The sequence below is a fragment of the Lichenostomus cassidix genome, chromosome 19 (assembly GCF_008360975.1).
Source record: "Lichenostomus cassidix isolate B80296 chromosome 19, HeHo_3.0, whole genome shotgun sequence".
Taxonomy (NCBI): Eukaryota; Metazoa; Chordata; class Aves; order Passeriformes; family Meliphagidae; genus Lichenostomus; species Lichenostomus cassidix.
Window position 1 is genome coordinate 10,499,235 of NC_139499.1, and position 20,216 is coordinate 10,519,450.

Genomic DNA, 20,216 nt, shown 5'->3' on the forward strand with positions numbered 1-20,216 from the left:
GCCTTGGCACACATCGATCCAATCTCTCACAATTGACGTGTTGTCGGGGTGGCTGGCATGTCACACCCATCTCACACTGTTTCTGGGGAGATAAGCTTACTGTGTTCTGTCTCTCATTGCCTGCGTGGAAGAGCTGTCTCTGTGCTTTCCTGGGATTTCCTTTATGTCTAACTGAAGCCATAAAATAAATTTCTAATCAGATTACTTGGGGCTGGATGTAATGTAATCTAAAGCTCTATTTCTTGTGATACTTCTCTAAAAGTGGATGCCCTCTTATCCTCTTCCTGCAGCACCGATTGAAACACTATAATCGCTTTCTCCCTCGTTTGCAAGCTCCCAAATCCGTTTCTGCTATGCCAGGGAAATTGGGATGTGACTGCTCCTTTGCAGGGAACCGGTTACTATTTCTGGGTTTGGGGCCATGTTGCATTGTCTTCTTTTGTTCCTCTCTGGCTCCCAGTCCCCGGTGCTGGTGCAGCTGCCCCATCCCAGCTTTCCCACATGGGCAGTGCAGGTGCCTGTGCTGGGGTAGGAGGCAGTGCCCAGAGGGGCTCTGGGTGAGAGCCTGGGGCAGTGGGGAAGGGTTGCCAGGCGGTGGGGAAGGGCCCTGGGCAGATCCCTGTCAGGCACTGCAGCTCAGGCACGATGCTGGGGGATGAGCTGGCCATGCCTCCAGCCCAGCTCTGGCAAATGCCTGGCATAGCTTGTGTATTTCTGGCACTGCCCCTCGTGAGCGAGGGAACCAGAAATATCTCCTGCCCAGGGAGGCACAGGGGGTGACAGGGACATATCCTGTGCCCTCTGATGAGGCAGCAGCGCGGCTCTGGACGGAGAAGCCCTGAGTCATCAGAGCTGGGCTCAGCTGTGCCTGCAGCTCAGGTGTGAGCATGGGGCTGAGTCCTCTGCAGGTGGAAAGGCCCCTGTGGGTGGCTGAGGAAGACTGATGGGCTGCTCACCCATGGGAGGTTTCATCTCACTGCAGCTTCAACACAAAAGCTGAGGTTATTACATAAATTAATGGCTTCATAATAATATTAATAATGTCATTCATGGCAGATTCGGTACTCCTAGGGATAAAGGCTCAATCTTGTCCCAGTCTGGTGTTTTCAGATCCTTCTTTCTTAGCAGTGTCCAGACGGCCACCAGGTGATGTATTAATCACAGTGTGCAATTGGCCTGACCTGTCGTGTGCTCCCTCCAGCCCCTCGGGCTCCCTACTTCACTGCCAAACTGCTTTCTCTGAAGCAAAAAATATCAGGGCATTTTTAGAGAGATATTTATTTCCTCATGAAACAGGGGCAGCTGCCTACCCTGGAGGTCATTTAGTCACTGAAGGGGTGGTACTGATATTTTATAGGAATGTTGGAGACTCGGAGTCCCTTGAACTGCAGTGTTCTGTCTTAGAAGATGTCTTTTGGGACATTTAGAGAGCTTCTGGGGGTGCTGGCCCTGACAGGGCACCCCTGTTGCAAACCTTCAGGAAGGGGATGGATATTTGGTGGAATCGCTGCAGGAGTAGGAGGCTGGATGGAGCTGGAGGGAGCAAAACGTGGGGAAGGCAGGCAGGGAGAGGAGCTCTCAGATGCACCAGCCCTGCCACCTTGTTTGCCTCCCCAGGCATCCCTGCCATCCTGCCCTGGTGCATCCTGGAGCAGCTACCAGACAGCAGAGTACAAGGCATACAGGGCAGGTTCTGCAGGACCATCACAGCCAGAGATGATGTCCTGTGAGGAGGAGGTTGATTCCATTTACCTGGGTGAACATCTAGCCCCCCAGCCCATCTCCAGTCCCTCGCCATCTGTTATCATGCCTTCAGCCTATAAATTACAAATCAGCTGCAATGAGTCCAGAATTACTTCCATTGTGGGCAGAGCCATGTTTGGGTGGAGAGGGAGCCCGACTGAGTCTCTGCTCGAAGTGTTTCTCTATTTCCAAATAGGAGAGAATTGAACGTCTTTAAAAATCAATACAAAGCCACTTCAGCATAAACCAAGAGGAGATTAATACTTAACTTGTCTGGAGAAGAGAGGAGAGATGTGGAAAATGTCTCCAGAGAGGGAGACTCAATGAAATTCGAATCTGCCTGTTTAATGCAAGAGGTAAAAGGTTTAAAATTAACCCCCCTCCCCCTCCATTAACTGGAAACTAATGAGGTGCTGGAGAATTGGTGTAACTTGGCACAGAAATAGGATTTAATTTTTTTTTCCCTGTGCCTGAGAAATTTGTCAGACTGATAGTGTCTGCTTAAAGGAAAGCAGACAAGTATTTTCTGCAGGAGGAGATCTGTTGATCCATCAAAAACTTTACTGAAAGGTAGTGCCCAGGTTTAGCAGGATTCATTCCTCTTACTCACGTTCTCTCACCACCATTCACAGTTTGGCATCATCTGATGTTGTTCTGAGGTGACAGAAATGCACTTAGGCATTTTTGGAGAATGAGTTGGGCTTTTTCCTCTGGGGTAGTGGGGACCTCGACACTTATCTGCTGGAATTGCTGCTGCCTCAGTCTCCCCAGGGACCTTGAAATCTGGTGAAATACAAAAATACTGATCTTGGGTTTAAGTTTGGGTCTTTACTCTCTGGAGTGCTTTATGTGCATAGTATAGGTCAGTCAGTATAGGTCATAGTATAGGTCACAGGGTGCTGTGATGACACTGAAACGCTGTCTGATTCATCTGGGGTGAATTAATGTGGTGTGTTGACAAAAATGACATCACGCCTGTTTTTATCTGACTTACAGTAGGATACGGAAAGAGATTATGGCAGTGATAGGGTCTTTTTGTTGTTGAATTTAAAGAATCTATCTGATTAGAGATTCTGCTGAAACGTTTAGATAGAGAATGCCTATTCTGTTTAGATAGAACAGAACTGAGGTTATGCTGATCTCCTTAAGGATGGTAGGCAAGGGGGTGAAGGGCAGGGGAGGTGGCTGAGGCAGGACGAGGCAGCAGGAGTGGCTGGCTGTTCCCTGCCAGATGTGGTCTGTGGCCTCTGCAAGCTGTTTCTCCTGAGTAAACACATTTATTACAGACTTTGCCAGGGGAGCCCCATGCATTGTTAATGATTGACTGCCCCAGCTGGGGGTTTCCAGGCAGCTCCTGTTCCGTGCTGGGCTCTTGCTCTGCGGGTGGGGAGCAGGAGGCCTTTCTGCCCATCTTTCCCCAGGAGCTGCTCAGGTCCCACTTGAATGGATGGTGGATGTGGTTGTCTGGCAGGCTGTGTGTGCCCCCCAGAAGACTCCTGTTGGTGGCAGGGTCCCCCCAAAACCCTGACCTGGCTGTGATACTTCATGGAGCAGCCTGCACCCCACTGCCAGAGGGGTTCTGCCCTCCCTGCTTGAAGCCAGGCTGGTTAAACCCACCTAGGGCAGTGGGCTTGACCAGATGCAGGAGGATTGTTTCAACTGTTCCTAGGGGCTGCAGGGATATGGAGCACCAGTACGTTTTGGGCAGATGCCTGTGTCCTGTCCTGTGCTGGGTGGGTGTTTTATATATGTTCCCACACCTGCTGGTGGCATGGATGGTGCTTTCATCCCTCGGACTAGGAACTTGCTCAAAGTGCTGTAGCTTGTCCTGTGTCTAATTACTGCGAAAATTAAACTGGCAGAGGAGAAAGGTGAGATAAGGGGGCAGAGGGACCTGGGTGTTTTATCACCATGGCAACAAGGACATCCAGGGAAGGGTGCTGAGGTGAAAAGTGGATAATTTACAGTTTACCTAACAAAAAAAATTCTGATTTCCTGGAGGGAGCCGTGTGTCAGGTCCTGGTGTGAGGGACAGGCTCGAGGGCCCGTGCTGTCCCGCTGCTGCAGCCTGGGCTCAGGGGGAAGGGATGTTCCATCCTGGCAGAGGGATGTCGGGGCCAGGCTGGGACCAACCGGGAGGGGTTTGCTGCCGTAAGGGACCCATTTGTGGGGCAGAACCGAGCCGTCCCTCGGTGGGGCTTGAAGGGGCTGTGCTGGCACTTCACCCCTTCAGGCGCCCGGGCTGTGGCTGCCGGGAAAGCCTCGGTACCGGGGTGCCCGGGGGCTGTGCCGCCCACAGTCGGCTCCCCGGGCCCTTGCCGTGCTCAGAGCCCCGCGCTCCCGCAGCGCCGGGCCGGGGGTGTTGAGGGGTCTGCGGACACAGCCAGGGCCCGCGGGGCAGGGCACAGAGCTGCCGCCATTCGCAGCCGCTCCCCGCCGCGCTCCGTTACCGGGCCGCGCTCGTTACCGGCGGCGCGGGGAGCGCGCGGGGCGCGCGCGGGGCGGGGGCGGTCGCGGTCGCGGACGCGCTGCCGGTGCCGGCGCTCGGCGGCGGCGGCGGCAGCGGCGATGTCCCGGGCTGGCGGCAGGACGCGGTCCCGGCGCGCCGGGGTGCGGGCGGCCGTGGTGCTGATCGGGCTGCTGCACCGCTCCCGGCAGAGCAGCGAGAGAAGGTGACGCCGCGGGCAGCCGGGGAGCGCTCGGTACCGTCGGCCGGGCAGAGCCCGGGGGCTGCGGGGGGACTCGGGGCCAGCGGCGGGATGGAGCTGCTGGGCGGGGGGTGCCGGCGGGGGGACCGGGAGCTGGAGAACAGGCACCGGGATAGCGGTTGATCGCTCGCCGTGTGCGCTGCGCCGGTAGCGGTACCGGGACCAGACAGCGTGCGCTGGCATGACAGTGACCCGCTCGCGGTGCGCTCAGTGCCGGCAGCGGTACCGGGAGCCGAGCACCGGAATAACGGCGTGTGTGAGCAGGGCCTGCACTCCCCGGGCCAGGTGAGCCCCGACCCCGCTGCTGCTGCACACCCGGGAGCACCAGCGCGATCCTCGGGGCCCCTCGGGCTCCCGTGCGGGCAGAACTGCTGTAACTCGGCTCCGCAGCTTTGTCTGCGCCGAGAACAGCTGACAAACGGTTTCATCTTTCATTGCCGAAACCATGGGCTGTACTTGGTGTTCAACTTTGTGCCGTAGGAAATGGCCTGTTCGCAGTGCTGTGCGAGCTGCATCTGCTCGGCGGGCTCTGCTCCCCCCGCTCCGCACGGGAGCTGCTGCTGCCTTCAGAGATTGACCCCGCGCTGATCTGCGCGGGCTGCCCCGGGCAGGGAGGTTTCTCCTGCAGGACTCTGCTGCTCTGGCAACTTCAGTGTTAAAAATAGTCAGAAATATGCGCCCGAACCTCACAGCGTGTGTAACTCTGGTTCAGGGTGGAATCAACGTGGGCACTGCTGCAGACTGACAGGTTTTTTGTTTCTTTCTTTTTTCTTGGTTCAGTTTTTGATTTTGTATCAAGCTCGAGGGAACGAAGAATTGATTATTTGGAATCTTTATTGTAAAATGTTCTCCCACTCTCTAATCTGTAAGCATGAAAAATCTGAGTGAGGCCACTGAGGATGAAGATTTTTGTCCCCCACCAGTTGTGGATTGCAGGGTTTGTACCCCATTTTTCAGTGCTGCTGTCACAGGGACTTTGCCTTGGACAGCTGGTGCCATTGAGAGCAGGATTTCAGTGATGCACTAAAGACTGAACACTGGCATTCCTGGGGAGTTCATGTGTCACTGTTGTTGTTTCAGGATATTTTCTTCAAACTTGCTGGGGTTTTAGGTAGATCATCAAAGCTGAACAGTTAGAAAAACCAACCTGCAGGTGCTGAATGAGCAGCAGTAATGGGTACTCCCTGAGCTGAGCCATGGCTGGGCCTCCTGTGCCACCCTCCCTGGCTGGAACACAGGGTGTGGGGACTGCATTGGGGCTCCCTGGTGGGCTTGACTGTTCCTGTCCCTGCTGTTCCTGCTTGGGTTTTTTCTTGTTTAACCCAGGCCTGTTCCAGCCATGGCTCTGCCCTTGGACCGTGGGCTCCAGCCTGGCCAGCAAGTGTTGTGACCTCAAGTCTCTTCCCCTGCTTTCACGTATGGTAGAGTACTCCCCCACTTGTGGGGACTGTGAGTGCAGAGTGGTGCTGGTGGGGGCCCAAATGATCCTCTGGATATTGTACCCACTGAAAAATCATTGGTCAATCCCGCATTTCCCTCTAGTCACACCAAACAAAACTTTTCCCAAAGAGTTGTCTTTCCTCCAGGTACCAGGTTTCTATGAATGAGCTCAGCATGACACTGGAGTGCTGAGAAAAAAACTGGCTCTGAATTGCACAGAAATCTGCCCTGCAATGCGTGAGTCTGGTTTTCCTTTTTATTTTTTCCCCCAGCATCATGTTGTGCACAAAATGTCTCAGTGCGCCTCTTGCTGCGGGGTTTATTGAGTACAACAAGAGTCACACAGACTTCTCAAGGGGAGAACAAGACCCTGAGGAGGTTTTTTTCTGTCTGCTGTGGACTGAGGAGCCTCCATGGGAGCGATTGCAAGAATTCAAGCAGGGCTTTACGGTGGTTGTTTCATCTTATGCAAGCTGCCAGGGCCATCAAAGTGACATAATCTGCAGGAAAAGGAAGGGACTGCTAGCGGCGTCGTCAAAAGGGACTCTGTTCTTCCACCTGCTCCTATTTGCTTTTTTTCCTCCTACATTTGGTCTTTGTTCTGCATTTGCAATTGAATTTTGCTTTCCATGAGCCATATGTAAGCCTGGCAGGATCAGTGGCAGCTGCAGAGTCCATGGTGGCCCATGTCCCTTTCTTGTTAGCACACCAGCAAAGTGCAGTGCAACACGCAGGCTCCCCTTGCAGAGCTAGGTGATGCTTACCTGCCCCTCCACCTGCAGCCTTCTCACCTGTGCCTCCCCTGCACTCTTGAGCTGGAGGGGAGGAGCAGGGAAGCCTGGGGGGTGGCTGCTGCTGGGGACTCCTCCTTGTTCCTGCCCTGCTCTGGGAGCCTGGGATTTGGAACTGTATTTATGCCTAAATGAATTTTCTCAAATGTCTCACGTGTAAGTGAGGTGACACTATGGTGGCTGTCCTCTCTCAGGGGAGAGCTGGTAGGTTGGTGCCTTGGTGTGAGACACCTCTCCCTTCACAGCCTCCCCTTCCCTTCAGCATCAGTCCCACTGCGATGGGAGACGCAGGTTTCTGGGAGCTGTTCTCTGCAATTTGCAAATTATTGAATCAGCTCAGAAACGGCTGCCCGAGGCTCCTGGCTCGGGTTTGGCAGGAATAGGATCAGACGAGCCTTCTGGTCTGAAAATGTCTCAAAGTGCCTTGGCTGATTTACCCAGATCTGCAGGAAATTGCCACTTTCTCTGTTCCTGCAAGGGAGAGCAGGCAGCACGTTTTGTAAAAGATAAAAAAACTTCTTTTCACCATTACTTGTATATTGTCCTGGCCTGGCCCAGCGGGAAGCCCTTGGCCAGTTGGAAAGATTCCAGTGTCTGTAGAGGTGCAGGCAAAGCAGGAATCAGCTCCTTTCTGGCCCCACCTCCCCAGGCAGGCCAGGCAACGTGTGGTGCAGCAGGGAGCCCTATGGCCAGTGCAGGCTGCAGGGACCCCTATGGTCAGTGCAGGCTGCAAGGGACATCCATGGCCAGCACAGGCTGCAGGAATCCTGCCTGCTCAAGAGCAGGACGCTCTGAACTGTTCAACAATGCTTATTCCCTGTTTGGAGGGGTAATTAAAGGCAGCCCCACTGGCAGTTAAAGGTCACCTTGCTCTGAGCAGGGCTGCAGTCCCTCTCAGAGGACAGTGCACTGGGGATGCTGTGTGTGTGCAGGTGCAGGCTGGCAGTCTCCAAATACCTAATTTATTGCAAGAAATGTAGATGAGAAAATGCTGCACTTTTTTTTTTTTTGCTGACTCTGAAGCTTTGATGTGAGAAGGTAACTCTGCTGGGGAGTGTTAGGGTAGGGCCAGGCTGAGCCAGGACATAACAAGTTAAATCAGTTTTTAGGGAAGATGCTCCATGGTGGGGACTCTGCTCAGGGGTCTGGCAACTCTGCAGTGCTGAGTTATTTCTCAGACAGGCTGGACCCCATGTCTGGGGGAATCTGGAGCCCCACAGCTGTCTGACATAGGTGGGAGCCTGCAGCAGTGCGTGTCCTCTGCTGATGTCCTCCCTGGGATGAGTGATGATGCAGCGAGATCTTGCCTGCCTGGCATCCTGGGATTGGGTGGAGAGCTACTCAAAGTCAGGGCAAGGTGCTTCATTCAGGCACTCACTGCAGATTTCCAGGTGTAAACTCACAGCAAGGTGCCCTTGTCTGTGTTGCAAAAAACCCACAGTTTTGGTTGAGGTTTTCTTTTTTTTTTCAACTTGTGAGCAGCTGCCAAGGGCTCCTGGCCACTGCTGCTCTGCCTGGTGTGTGAACAAGTGCTTGTGTCCTGGAAGCCAGGGGTCAGTCCCAGCTGTGTGGGGGATGGAGAGATGGCCCCCAGAGGGAGGGCCAGCAGCCTGTGCCACACTCCTACCGCCTGCTGTGGACAGGGCTGAGCTCGGGCAGGGGGAGGGTGGAAAGTGAAATGGAAGCACAGTCCCCTCTGAAAACTCATGAGACTGGGCATGGAATATTAAATAAACTAAAAAGGAAGCAGCTGGCAAGGTGATGCCCATCAAGGATAAAAAATTAGTCCAAAAATAGAGGCTGTTAATTTACAGGAGAGTCATTGCTGACCTTCTCAAGGATGCAGCATCTGACAGGCAGAACTTGTTGCTGCTGGAGTTTGGCATCTCCTTAGGCCAGGTTTAGGTGGAATTAGGCACAGGCATAAGGGTAGCCTGCGATGCTCCTATCTCACTTGCACATTTTGACAGAGGTAGAGCCAACCATGTGGTGTGGAGCACTTCACTATGTCAGATAATATGTTGACATCTTCCTTTCCCACATGTGATTTATCTGAATGCATTGTGTCGATTTAGAGCCTGTCTGGGAAATAAACCAGATGGACACAATGAGGAGATGGGATACATTAGGGGTTTTTCATTAGGCTTTGGGTTGAGAGAGTGTGGGAGAAGTGGGCACTCGGAGTCATGGTCTGGATGGGAACGCTCTGGGGGTCCAGGCAGCCTTGGCTCTGTGCTGAACAGGACCTTTTAATCAGAATTTCAGCATGTCAGTGGGGTTACCAAATACAAGATACGAATTTGAAGATGCTTTTGAGTTGTGCTCAGGGATGCTTTAAAGGGAAGGGTTGGACTTCTCCTGCCCTTGCTGTGTTGGGAGCTCATCAGTGCCCATGCACTCAAAATGGGGGGAAAATCCCCATTTTCTCCCCCTTTGGAAGAGGCCAGGAGAGCAGCCCTTGCCTGGTGGTCTCTGCCTCCCTGGGAGCTGGCAACATCTGGGTTTCCCCCTGAGCACAGTCCCAGGAAGGGGCTGGGATGGCAGGGGTGATCTCAGTCTCCATTCGGAAACCCTGCAGTCTGCCCTGCCATAACCACATTAAGGTATTTCCTTAATTAGATTTACTAAGTATGCAGGATTCTAATTCTTTCTTTTCCTTCTGTCTTAATTTGCCTAATGAGAAAAACAAAGAAATAAAATTACAGAGGCGATGCCCACGTTAGCTTCTGGAGAGGCTGGTGTCCGGCTGTGCAGCTCTGGAGATGCTCTCGCCCATCCTGTGCACTGGTGCCTGGCTGTGGCCGTGGCTGTGGCCGTGGCCAGGGTGGGCATGTGGGCATTAGGGACAGCAGAGCCCCCTGGAACCTGCCAGGTGTCCCCTCAGGGAGCGAACACAGCGCTGTGACCTTTGGTGATGCTGTTGAGGCTGTAGCTGCGCATCTCCCGTGGTACCAGGGAGAGGGGAGTGTGTGGGGAGCTGCACGGTGTCCCCAGGGCTGATCCTTGCTGGCACCTGCAACCTGTGCTGTGCCTTGGGCTCTGCAGAGACTGCTGTGAGCCCCTGCTGGCTCTGGGGTGGCTTCAGGGGGCTCCCTGAGGGCTCCACCCCGATGCGCAGACAGAGAGGTGCTAATCTTCCTCATGGTTCATTTAACATCTCATGAGGGTAATCTGTTTGGGAGATGGGCTGCTGGCCCTTGACCCTGGTGCTGGTGGCAGACTGAATCATCGGCGTCTGTGGTTGGACTTTAGCATAACAGAATCCCAAGGCAGAAGCCTCTTCCAAGCTGTGGTTGGGGATGGGCTTGTTTTGCTCTCCCGGAACTGCAGGAGCAGTTCCAGCAGTTTGGCCCCAAAGAAGCAGTCAGCATGTGACAAAGGAACATGTTGTTAAGTTGGGTGATTTTATAATACTTAGAATATGATGCTATGGCAACCCACTACAAATCCCAGATCAAATCAAATTATTTGTGTGCATCCCTGTAACTTTAATCTTTTCAAAGTTGTATCCGTTTTATGCCTTTGAGGCCACTGTGCGACTGAGTGCAATCAGGCAGAGCTCAGGGTTCAAAGCAAGGAGAGCAGAGGATGAGTGGTTTGCTCCAGATCAGGCTGTGCTTTAGTGTCCTAGAAAGTCAAGGAGCAAACAAGGAAAATCTGTCATCCTTGGCATTTTTCAGCAGTAGAGACATAGTGAGGTTGTGTAGAGCAGAGAGGGAAGGAGCTTGATGAACAGTATGGGTGCCCATCAGTGTCCATCAGTGCCCATAAGTGCCTGTTGGTGCCCATGGGTATCCATTGGTGCCCATCAGTGCCCATCTCTGCCAGGCACACTGCGCTGTGCGGAGCCATCCCAGGGTGTGCTGCCATGGGAACCAAACCTCGTTACGAGATAAACAGTTGGACATTTTGGCCTGGTTTCTGCAGGACTAACCTGGCAGGGACGAGAGGAAACTAAATTAAATCTCAGATTTTCTGACTCCCGGAGGAGCATCTGGCAGTGCTGCTGCGTGACAGCGTGGCTGCTTGCCCGGGAACTGCCTGGCGAAAGGGATGGGAATTTTGTTCAGTGGAGAGCTGAGGACATGCTTTTCCAAGGCTTAGGGGACTTTTGTGGAGGGTTCTCTCAGCAGCTCCGTGGTACAGGGTCTGCTTTCTGCTTTCCTGAGGTCTTGCATCTTCATGATGCTTCTTGCTGCTTCCAAATTCAGTGCCTGTGCCAGGTGCCGTGTTGGCAAAAGGCCCTCAGCCGGGTCCCTCCAAACCCGTGTTGGGGTGTCCCTGGGCGTCACCAAGCTGAGAGCCTCCTCTGCTGCCAGAAGGCTGCTTAGCTGCCAGTCCTGCCCTGTGGGGAGAGTGCCACAGGGGATGGGCTGTCACAGGAACCCAGCCCTGCCATCCCTGCACCAACAGCACCACACAAGGCCTCGCAGCCCATCCTTGGCACAGGATCTACTGATGACTTTTATCACCTTCTCACACTATCCGTTGGGTTTTTTCTCAGATTCCAGATATTACTGTGCAGCTGTACACCACAGCTTTACCAAGGGAGATAACCCTTATCTCCTGCTTCGTGCGCTGGCTCGGGCTGGGGGAGCTGACATGCCTGTGTTTGGTTTTCCAGGAAGCAGGAGTTGCTGAACAGCACGGATGTGACTGTCCCGGAGCGGCCACTGTCACCCCCCCTGACGGCCCCGCCGACCATGAAGGTGAGTGTGTGTGCGCCAGGCCGGGCCAAGGCCATGGTTTTGGACAGCCAGGTTGGTGGGGAGCGGCACTTGCAGCACAGCGGCTGCACAGATTAGGGCTGTTCCTGCTGGAGCAGCAGTAGGTGGTTTCTGGAATTCAGCCGGCTGCCTGTTCCGACGCCATCCCTCTCTCCATCCCTGGTGGGGAGCCATGCGTGCTGCCGGCCCGTCCGCGCTGACACTCGCATTGCGCAACATGAGCGGCGATGCCAAGCAGGGCGCTGCGTCCTGCTGCTGCTTTCCTTCCAGTAACCCTCCCCAAGCAGGTGGCAGGGGGCTCTGTGCCAGTGTGAGGCCAGAAATCCCACCATGAGCCTTTACATCTTGCCTGTGGAGCTGTGCATCCCAGCTCCCTGTCCCCTGCAAACGCTCACCTGCTTCCTGCCCAACCTGTTCCGGGCACTTTGCCTCCCAGGGGAGCCACCCTTTGAAATAACAAGACAGCTGTCCTGCTGCTGTGCCTCTGGCTTGAGGAAACATTAATGGAGGGAAGTGTGGGGCTGGGCAGGGGTGGCTGGGCTGGTGCTCAGCCACTCTTGTACTTGGAGATAAACAGAATCCAAACCAAGCTCAAGCTAAGGAAAGGACTTTTTAAAGAGCATCCATCTGTGAGCACAGAGCTGTCTGAGCCTGGGGTTCTTTTTGACTCCTGCAGGGGCAGTAGGTAAGGACAGGCATAGTCTAAAGCTGGAAACAGAGCCAGGGCTGTGTCCAAGCCACAGCTGCCTCACCTTGTGCTGGCAGCCTAGACTGCTTATGCTGTAAATCCAACCTTTGCTCACCACAATTATTAAAGGAAAAAATCTCTCTCAGATTTTTCTTTGTCCTTTGATTTTCACTTCTTCATCCTCTGTTTTTTTCCTCTTTTTTTTTTTGTCTTTTGAGAAGTTCAGTCTATTCTAAGAGCTCACTAAAAATCATCCCCCATCCCTTTCCCCTTGTAACCATGACCCCTTTTGCCCCAAATCACGCAGGTCTCTCATGCAGCCAGTAGGATGGGAGCTGCTAATCCTGCTTGTCACTCTCCACTCGGACTGGCAGCTCCTGCCATGGCACAGCTCCTCCTCGGCCGTGTGAGCCTGGAGCTGTGGCTGGAGTGGGCAGAAGGCCAGAGCCAGCCTGGGCTGGAGGAGCAGAGCAGTGACAGCAGGACGGGGCGGGTGCGTCACACCTCCAGACACACCACTTACAGGTTTGCTGGGAGTGCCACATTTACAGCCTAGTTTGACTGCGTAGTTTATTTGTGTGTACCTGAGAGCAGGAGAAGCTGGGCGAGGGATCAGGACTGTCCAGCCGGTCCAGCTTCAGCGGCAGCTGTGCTCAGGGGGTGGTCTCAGAGCAGCTCCACGGAGCACAGGCTGCTACCAGGCCTGGGGCCCCACTGGGCAGCACAGGTAGATCAGGGTGGGAATTGGGTTACCTGAAGTTCCTGTAGCAAAAGGACTGAGTGGCTGAGCGTGGTGTTGGCAGCTCTCTGGAGAGGCGATGGTGGGCTGTGCCTGCTCTGGTTGGGTTCTTGTCCCTGAGCCCTCACTGCATGTCACCGAGGGCGTGGGGCTGCACACCCTGTGTGTGTGGTGGCTGCAGGTCCTGTCCCTGGCACCTTGAACCAGGCAGCAGGAAACAGGGTTTCTAATTGGAGTAGCTCAGTAATCTCTTTAGTTCCTTTGGAAAGTGGGGATTAACCCTGCACTGGGCAACCCAGCACCACTGGCAGCAGCCTCAGCAGTGCTGCTGTGATTAGGAAAAGAAGTTACTCCAGACCCCTGATCAAACTGTGCACAAAGCTGGGCATCTGTGGGGGCTGAGGGCTGCTGGCAGGGGGAGCTGCAGCAGTGATGCTGAGCTGAGTTGGGCTGGATGGGAGCTCCTGGTGTCACAGCTGCCTGGTCACCGCAGGGAGCTGGACAAGTGCTCCAGGGTGGGGGTCCAGTGTCCTTGCCGTGATGTGGCTTGGGCTGGCTTGCCTTGTGTCTGCTTTTATTGAACAGGAGATTTCCTTCTTTTCTTTTCAGTCGGCAGAATTCTTCGAAATGCTGGAAAAAATGCAGGTGAGCAGCAGTGTGCATGCCTGTAATGTAGAATGTTTCCCCTGGCAGAGCCCCTTGAGGGCAGAGGCCCCACAGCACCTCCTTTGTTACTGTGCTGTGCCTGTCCTAGGAGCAGACCCTGCCTTCCAGCCACTTGGCTTGGGGTGATCTCCACGTAGCAAAGTACCCTCATGTTGGTGGACTGAGCCCCTGTGTTTGTGAGAGCATCTAAATTATTTAATGCATTCCTTTTGTTCCAAACAGGCACCAAAACTGGAAGAACAGAGGTCTGGAAGCCAAAAACATAAGGTTGGTTGATTTTTAATTCTTGTAGGGATCTCTTCAAGTGTCCCACCCTCATCTCAGAGGTTTAATGTGATCGTCAAAGACAGTCACTCAAAGGGCTGGAAAGGATTTAGATGTTATCTAAAAACAAGGCACTGATTGAATTGCAGAGATGGTAGCATGGTGCCTGTAAATCCCTAATCCAGCTTTGTGTCCAGACTGGTGCATTTCAGCTTCCAGCTGTGCAAAAAGGATGGGGTTTGCCATAGTACTGGGAAATTGCACCTATAGAGGAACTCCTTTAAGGCAGGATTTAGCCTGCATTGCTGCCTTCTTGCGAGGAGCCAGCAGGTGCTGTAGACACTCCCTGGGTTGGGTGTGCAGGGCTGGGGTGTTAAGGGACAGCTGGTGGGGAACAGATGGTAATTGATGGTGTTTTGGTTCCTTTTTCCAGGAAGACTACATTCCATACCCCAGCATTGATGAGGTGGGTGCCCTGAACCCCCCTGAATACCTCCTGGCAAATGCCTTTCCAAAATTGCTGATGGCAGGGAATTGGCGAAGATTCTGTTTCTGAGAGGAGCTGCACAAAGCACGTTCCCCCTCCCTACCATTGTGGTTTTTGGCTTTTCTTCACTAGCACATGCCCTCTTCTGTGACAGAGAAGAGGTTTCAGAGAGGGGCTGGACTCATCCTCCCTGGTGCCAGGGCTGTGCTCTGCTGCAGTCGTGGGGGCAGAACATGGGGCAATGAGCTCCTCATCCCACATCCCCACCCTGTCCTACCTGACCCCTCATGGCACATGTCTCTGCAGATCCTAGAGAAGGGCAGTCCATACCCGCTGATCATCCTGCCCCAGTTTGGGGGGTACTGGATTGAAGACCCAGAAAACCTTGGCACGCCCACCTCATCTGACAGCAGCATCTGCGAGGAGGAGGAGGAGAACCTCAGCCCCAGCACCTACGGCTACAAGCTGGAGTGCAAGGGAGAGGCCAGAGCCTACCGCAAGCATTTCCTGGGGAAGGTGGGTTTCTCCGCCCCATGGGGCTGAAAATTGCACACTCTTGCCCAAGAAAAGCTCTTCAACTGTGAGCAAAATCGGCAAATTTTACAATTTCCCTCTTTGTGAGGAGTGGAGGCACTGGTGGATTCCCAGCATGGCAGTGGTGGCCACACATGCAGCCTTTGTTCCTGGCCTCATGGCCACAGGTCTCCTGTGACATCAGTGGGGACACTGGCTCTCAGTCTCCTGTCCCTGGGGACCCCGTCAGCCAGACATGGGGGCCTGCATGGCAGCCCTGCCCTCTTGCTCACAGCCCTGTAATCCTCTTTGGCCCTCTGAGCACACCAAGACCTGGGTGCTAAAGTCTGTGGGCAGAGGGATTACAGCCCTAGTCCTGGCAAGGGGGTGAAAGTGTGTGAGGGATGGCAGGGAGTTAGGGTGGCAGGTGAGTGTCCAGGCAGTGTCCTTGCCGTTAGCAAGTTGCTTCCCAGCTGCTAACATGCTGTTTTCTATTTTTAGGATCATTTAAATTTCTACTGTACAGCCAGCAGCCTTGGAAATCTGATCCTTTCTGTTAAATGTGAGGAGACAGATGGCACGGAATATTTAAGGGTTATACTCAGGTATGGAAAAAAAAGCTTTGTTTGACAAAATATTCTCTCTTTGGGAGTCCCTGGTTCTGTTTCTACAGCAAGTGCTCAAGCTGGACTGGCAGCATGTGGAGGGGGTCTGGATGGGATGGGAGGCAGTGGCAGCATCCTTGTGTGTCTATGTTGGGACTGCCCAAACCTGATAATGAATGTGAGACTTTGATCTGTTGCTAAACCCGCTGGAACTGAATGTAAACCTCTGCAGGTTTAATCCTCTTTGGGATAACAGCAGTCACTTCTCTCACCATCCCTCCATAAGCTGACAGGACTCAGCATGTCTGAACCATTGTGTCATTTCCCTTCAAATGAGGAATATTTTAAGAGCTGCAGAGATGAGAAGACAAATTGAGCCTCTGCTCACTAACCAGGCCAACAAATGCAGCACAACAGTGTTTCCCAACAGCGGGTGATGCTTTGCTGTAGACACTCTGACGTCTGACTGCTCATTGTTGTTTCCTTGCTAGGTCAAAACTGAAGACATTGCATGAAAGGATCCCATTGGCAGGATTCAGCAAGCTCCCAAGCATCCCCCAGATTGCAAAGGTGAATTTCCTGGCTGGGCTGAAACGTGCAGCAAAGCCTGTGCCAGTGCACGTCAGGCTGTGTGGGGATGTGTTGGGCAGTGTTGGGATGTGTTGGGCAGCACTGGGATGTGTTGAGCAGCCCTGCTTGGGCTCTCAGGTCAAGGGGCACTTGGATGGTGCTATGCACTGTCCCTGCAGTTGGTTTCCTTCTGATCCCAGGTGAGGAGAGAAAGTGGCACTCATTTGGCATAGAGAGAACTGGGACTTGTCTTTCTGCATCCTCAGCTGGGTGTCAGCCAGGCCATGGGGTGTCCCAATAACAGGATGCAAAGTGGGGAGCTCCTGCAATCAGAGGCTGTATTTGGCTTCTTTATCAGACATTCATGGCCTGAAGTTTTGGCCAAGGACCTGGCCACTGACTGCTCTTCCTCTTTGTCCACAGGCCTTCTGTGACGACGCCTCTGGGCTGAAGTTTAACCCTGTTCTCTATCCCAAGGTGAGGTAACCTTCGCAGGTTGGCCATGTGTTCTGCAGGCATGCTGAGAACCACATCCACGGCCGTTGCTGAAAACTTCTAGCCTAATTATGTGGGAATTTGGCTTCTTTTCCCATTCCACTTCCCCCGTGCTGCCCAGCTGTTGCTGTGCCCTTCTGCAGCTCCGGTGGGCTCTCCTCACCTCTCACCATGGATCTTTTGGCCATCACATTTTGAGCTATGAGATGAAACAATCACCATTTTGCTTTCCTGCAGGCATCCCAGATGATAGTGTCTTATGATGAACATGAGGTCAACAACACGTTCAAGTTTGGTGTGATTTATCAGAAGTTCAGGCAGGTGAGTTGCCCCCATGCCACTCTCATGGAGCATGTCCCTGTGCACCAGAGATCCATGTGTCAGGAGACAGACTCGGCTCTGACATTAACTCTGCCACGTGCAGCACCTCATGTCACTGGGTGTCCTCACTGACTGTGTTTCACATTGCTCAGATGTTTTCCCCACTCATTAAAAAATTATATGACTGAAAATTCTCAGTATGGAAATCAGCCCACAAGCTGCTGTAGGGAAAAGCGGATGTGAAAATGGATTTTAGCAGGCATGGTATTTTAATCAGATATATGTTTAGACAGTGAAACAGCTACATTTGTCTGGAGGGACTGTGGGCTCTGAAGACAGGCGCTTGCTGAAAATGCTGTCATTAGCTGGGGGACTCCGGATGGGGAGTGCAGAGGCAGCTCAGCCTCAGAACTCACCGAGAATTATTCTGACAGGCACTCTAATTATCTTACATACTGCATTTTGGGTTGGATTGAGTGACTCATGCAAGGCCATAATTAGGGTCTCATTGTTTTGAAATACAGCAAGTGGGGGATGATGAGGGCTTGGATTTTCCAATGGAGGATTCACTTGTGTTTTGGTATTTCCTGGCCATCATCCTATGGTCCTTGCTGGCACTCAGAAGTGGCTCTCAGTAGCTTTACCCTGGGCTGTCCTGGGCCCTGGGTGGGCTGTGACAGCACATGGATGGTGCTGGTGGCCAGTGGCAAGTGTGGTGGTGCCAGCTGGGGAGCAGAGGTGGGGAGAAGCTTGCAGCTGTGCAGGACACGATGGAACAAGGTGCTGGTCAGACCCCGGGAACCCCATGGATGGAGCTGGAGGTGGCAGGGATTGGGCAGGTGGGGAAATCGGGTCTGTCAGCAGATGCACCCTGTATTTTGCAGACCCAAGAGGAGGAGCTGTTTGGCAATAATGAAGAGAGCACTGCCTTCAAGAACTTCCTAAGTTTTCTGGGAGACACCATAACTCTTCAGGACTTCAAAGGGTAAGTAAGATAAAAAGGATGATTTTACAAATACATTAACAAGAGACCATGTCATATGTAAAAATATCTACGTGTGAGAACAGAAGTCATCTCGCTCATGAGCGGGATGTGCAGAGCAGGAGCAAATATAGCTTTGGCTTGTTTTTCAAAGCTGGGGGAGTTAAAAAAAAAAAAAAAATTGAGCTGCCAAGAGAGAAAAACTTCTTTTCCTGCAGATTTGAGGTTGCAATAAAGTCTGGCTATATTCAGCCATAGATGGAAGGAGGTCTGTGGAAATGTGCCGTGCCCTGGGTGCCTCCAGGGTGGTCACTGCAGTGTCCACAGTGCTGGTGGGGGCTGATGAGGCCACCAGTGCCACAGCTGGAGCCCACGGCTGTGGTCAGCCCTGGCTGATCAGCTCTGCTTTATGCACACCCTGTATTTCAGGCTAGTGACAGCGATGCTTGGTTACAACACATGACGCACAGTTTGTTCTTTCCCATTTGCTCGCTGCTAGATAAAGATAAATGAGCTGGGCTGTTCCATCAGCCTGTCCCCTGACAGCCGCTGGTGCTCTCTGTGAAGCTTGCAATTAATATCTCTTCGTTTCTCTCCGCCTTTCCCTTGATCTCCAGTTTTCGAGGAGGCCTGGATGTCAGCCACGGGCAGACGGGATCGGAGTCTGTGTACACGGTGTTCAGGGACAGGGAGATAATGTTTCATGTCTCTACAAAGCTGCCTTTTACTGAAGGAGACACACAACAAGTAAGAGAGATGAGGCTGCTTGCACAGAAGGGTCTGAGTGGGGGTGCTCTGACACTGCCCAGTGCCATGGGCACTGCCAAGCCCTGGAACCTTGGGATGTGGCCACTTGAGCCCCCAGCCCGGGACTGGTGCTTCCTCCTGCAGGAGCAGAACCACCTCGTTTTACTGACCCGATGTTTTTCCTTCCCACTTAGCTCCAGAGGAAGAGGCACATTGGCAATGACATCGTGGCAATTATCTTCCAAGAGCAGAACACACCATTTGTCCCAGACATGATCGCCTCCAACTTCCTGCACGCCTACATTGTGGTGCAGGTGGAAAACCCCGAGGCAGATAATGCAGCGTACAAGGTGGGAGCAGCCCCAATGTGCATGTGCCCATTTTTGCTTCAGCATCTTTTGACAAGGGCATGGAGCAAAAGGACGAGGGGGAATGGCTTCCCACTTGCAGATTGTAGGGTTAGAGTAGAGACTAGGAGGAAATTCTAATTTCTAATTTGAGGGTGGTGAGGCCCTGGTATAGGGTGCCCAGAGCAGCTGTGGCTGTCTGTGGATCCCTGGAAGTGTCCAAGGCCAGGTTGGACAGGGCTTGGAGCAGCCTGGGATAGTGGGAGGCGTCCCTGCCCATGGCAGGGGGATGTTACTAGAATGATCTTTAATGTCCCTTCCAACCTAACCCATTCCATAACTGGATGATCTCAAAGCGAGGTCTGGAGGCAGCTGCCCTGTGCTCAGTGATACAGTCAGTGTTAGGCCCAGTGGGGACACAAACCTGTGTGCTGAACTCACAGATGTGTGCACGCAGATGTGTTACATTTGCATTGTTACATAATGTGCCTATAAAGACATCTCTGTATAAAATACGTGTTTGCACAACAGCTCCTATAACAGCTCATTTGTTAAGAGTTTTGATGGTCCTCAGTGTTTGAATGTGCCTTATAACAGTTCACGCCCGTCTGACATATCCCTGGGGTGTGGGTAGCTTAAACACTGTTATCCTGCTGCACCCAGGGGAATAACATCTCTCTTGACTCCTCAGGTATCAGTCACAGCCAGGGAAGATGTTCCCTCCTTTGGCCCACCCCTGCCGAGCCCACCGGTGTTCCAGAAGGTAGGAGCTGAGAGGGAAGCATGTTCCAAGACATAAAAAAATGTAGATGTGTATGTCCGAAATGTTTCCGAGCACACCTGCTTGGGGAAAATGTGACTTCTGAAACTGATCTGCACTGACATTGGTTTCCAGTGAGGTCCCTGGCATTTATGGTAGGGTGAGTGGCCATGCACCACTGCATGGCATTACGTGTGCAAAGCAGCAGCAGCAGCTCTGGTGCTGAGGCATCTGTGTTGGTGCAGGAGGGCACCTCAAACCCATCTGGGGTTTTCCTCCAATGGTTCCCAATCTGGAGGGTCTGCAGGATGCTGTGAGATCAGGTTTTGGGTTGGTATAGTTGTGGTTCCAGGCATACAGAGAGTCTTAAAACAGGGAGTGTTTTCCACCTTGGTTCTCTCCCTGCAGAGCCCTGAATTCCGGGAGTTCCTGCTGACCAAGCTCATCAACGCTGAGAATGCCTGCTGCAAGTCTGACAAGTTTGCAAAGCTGGAGGTAATGCTGCCCCTGTGTCCCTGCCTGGAGCAGTGGCAGGTTTGGGAAGAGGCACTGCCCTTGAGGGGGGACAAGCTGGCTGTCATGTGGGTTGGTGCCACTGCTCCTCCCTTGGAGCTTCTGGCTGA

General features: G+C 53.1%; 1 protein-coding gene across 19 annotated transcripts in view; it reads left to right on the plus strand.

The window, feature by feature from the left end:
• RAP1GAP2 (RAP1 GTPase activating protein 2) overlaps positions 1–20,216 on the plus strand; it is a 52,674-nt gene that overhangs the window by 22,169 nt on the left and 10,289 nt on the right. For 13 of the 19 annotated variants that reach the window (XR_014855784.1, XR_014855785.1, XM_085078637.1 and 10 more), the window contains 14 exons: positions 11,307–11,391; positions 13,446–13,481; positions 13,725–13,769; positions 14,200–14,232; positions 14,560–14,769; positions 15,268–15,371; positions 15,863–15,941; positions 16,365–16,418; positions 16,674–16,757; positions 17,642–17,742; positions 18,357–18,486; positions 18,681–18,836; positions 19,525–19,596; positions 20,002–20,088. Coding sequence is in view for 17 of the 19 variants with exons in the window: in XM_085078637.1 (XP_084934763.1) it covers positions 11,307–11,391; positions 13,446–13,481; positions 13,725–13,769; positions 14,200–14,232; positions 14,560–14,769; positions 15,268–15,371; positions 15,863–15,941; positions 16,365–16,418; positions 16,674–16,757; positions 17,642–17,742; positions 18,357–18,486; positions 18,681–18,836; positions 19,525–19,596; positions 20,002–20,088 (1,276 nt within the window). In the remaining 2 variants the exon portion in view is untranslated. The other 6 variants (XM_085078638.1, XM_085078634.1, XM_085078640.1 and 3 more) reach the window with 5 other exon arrangements.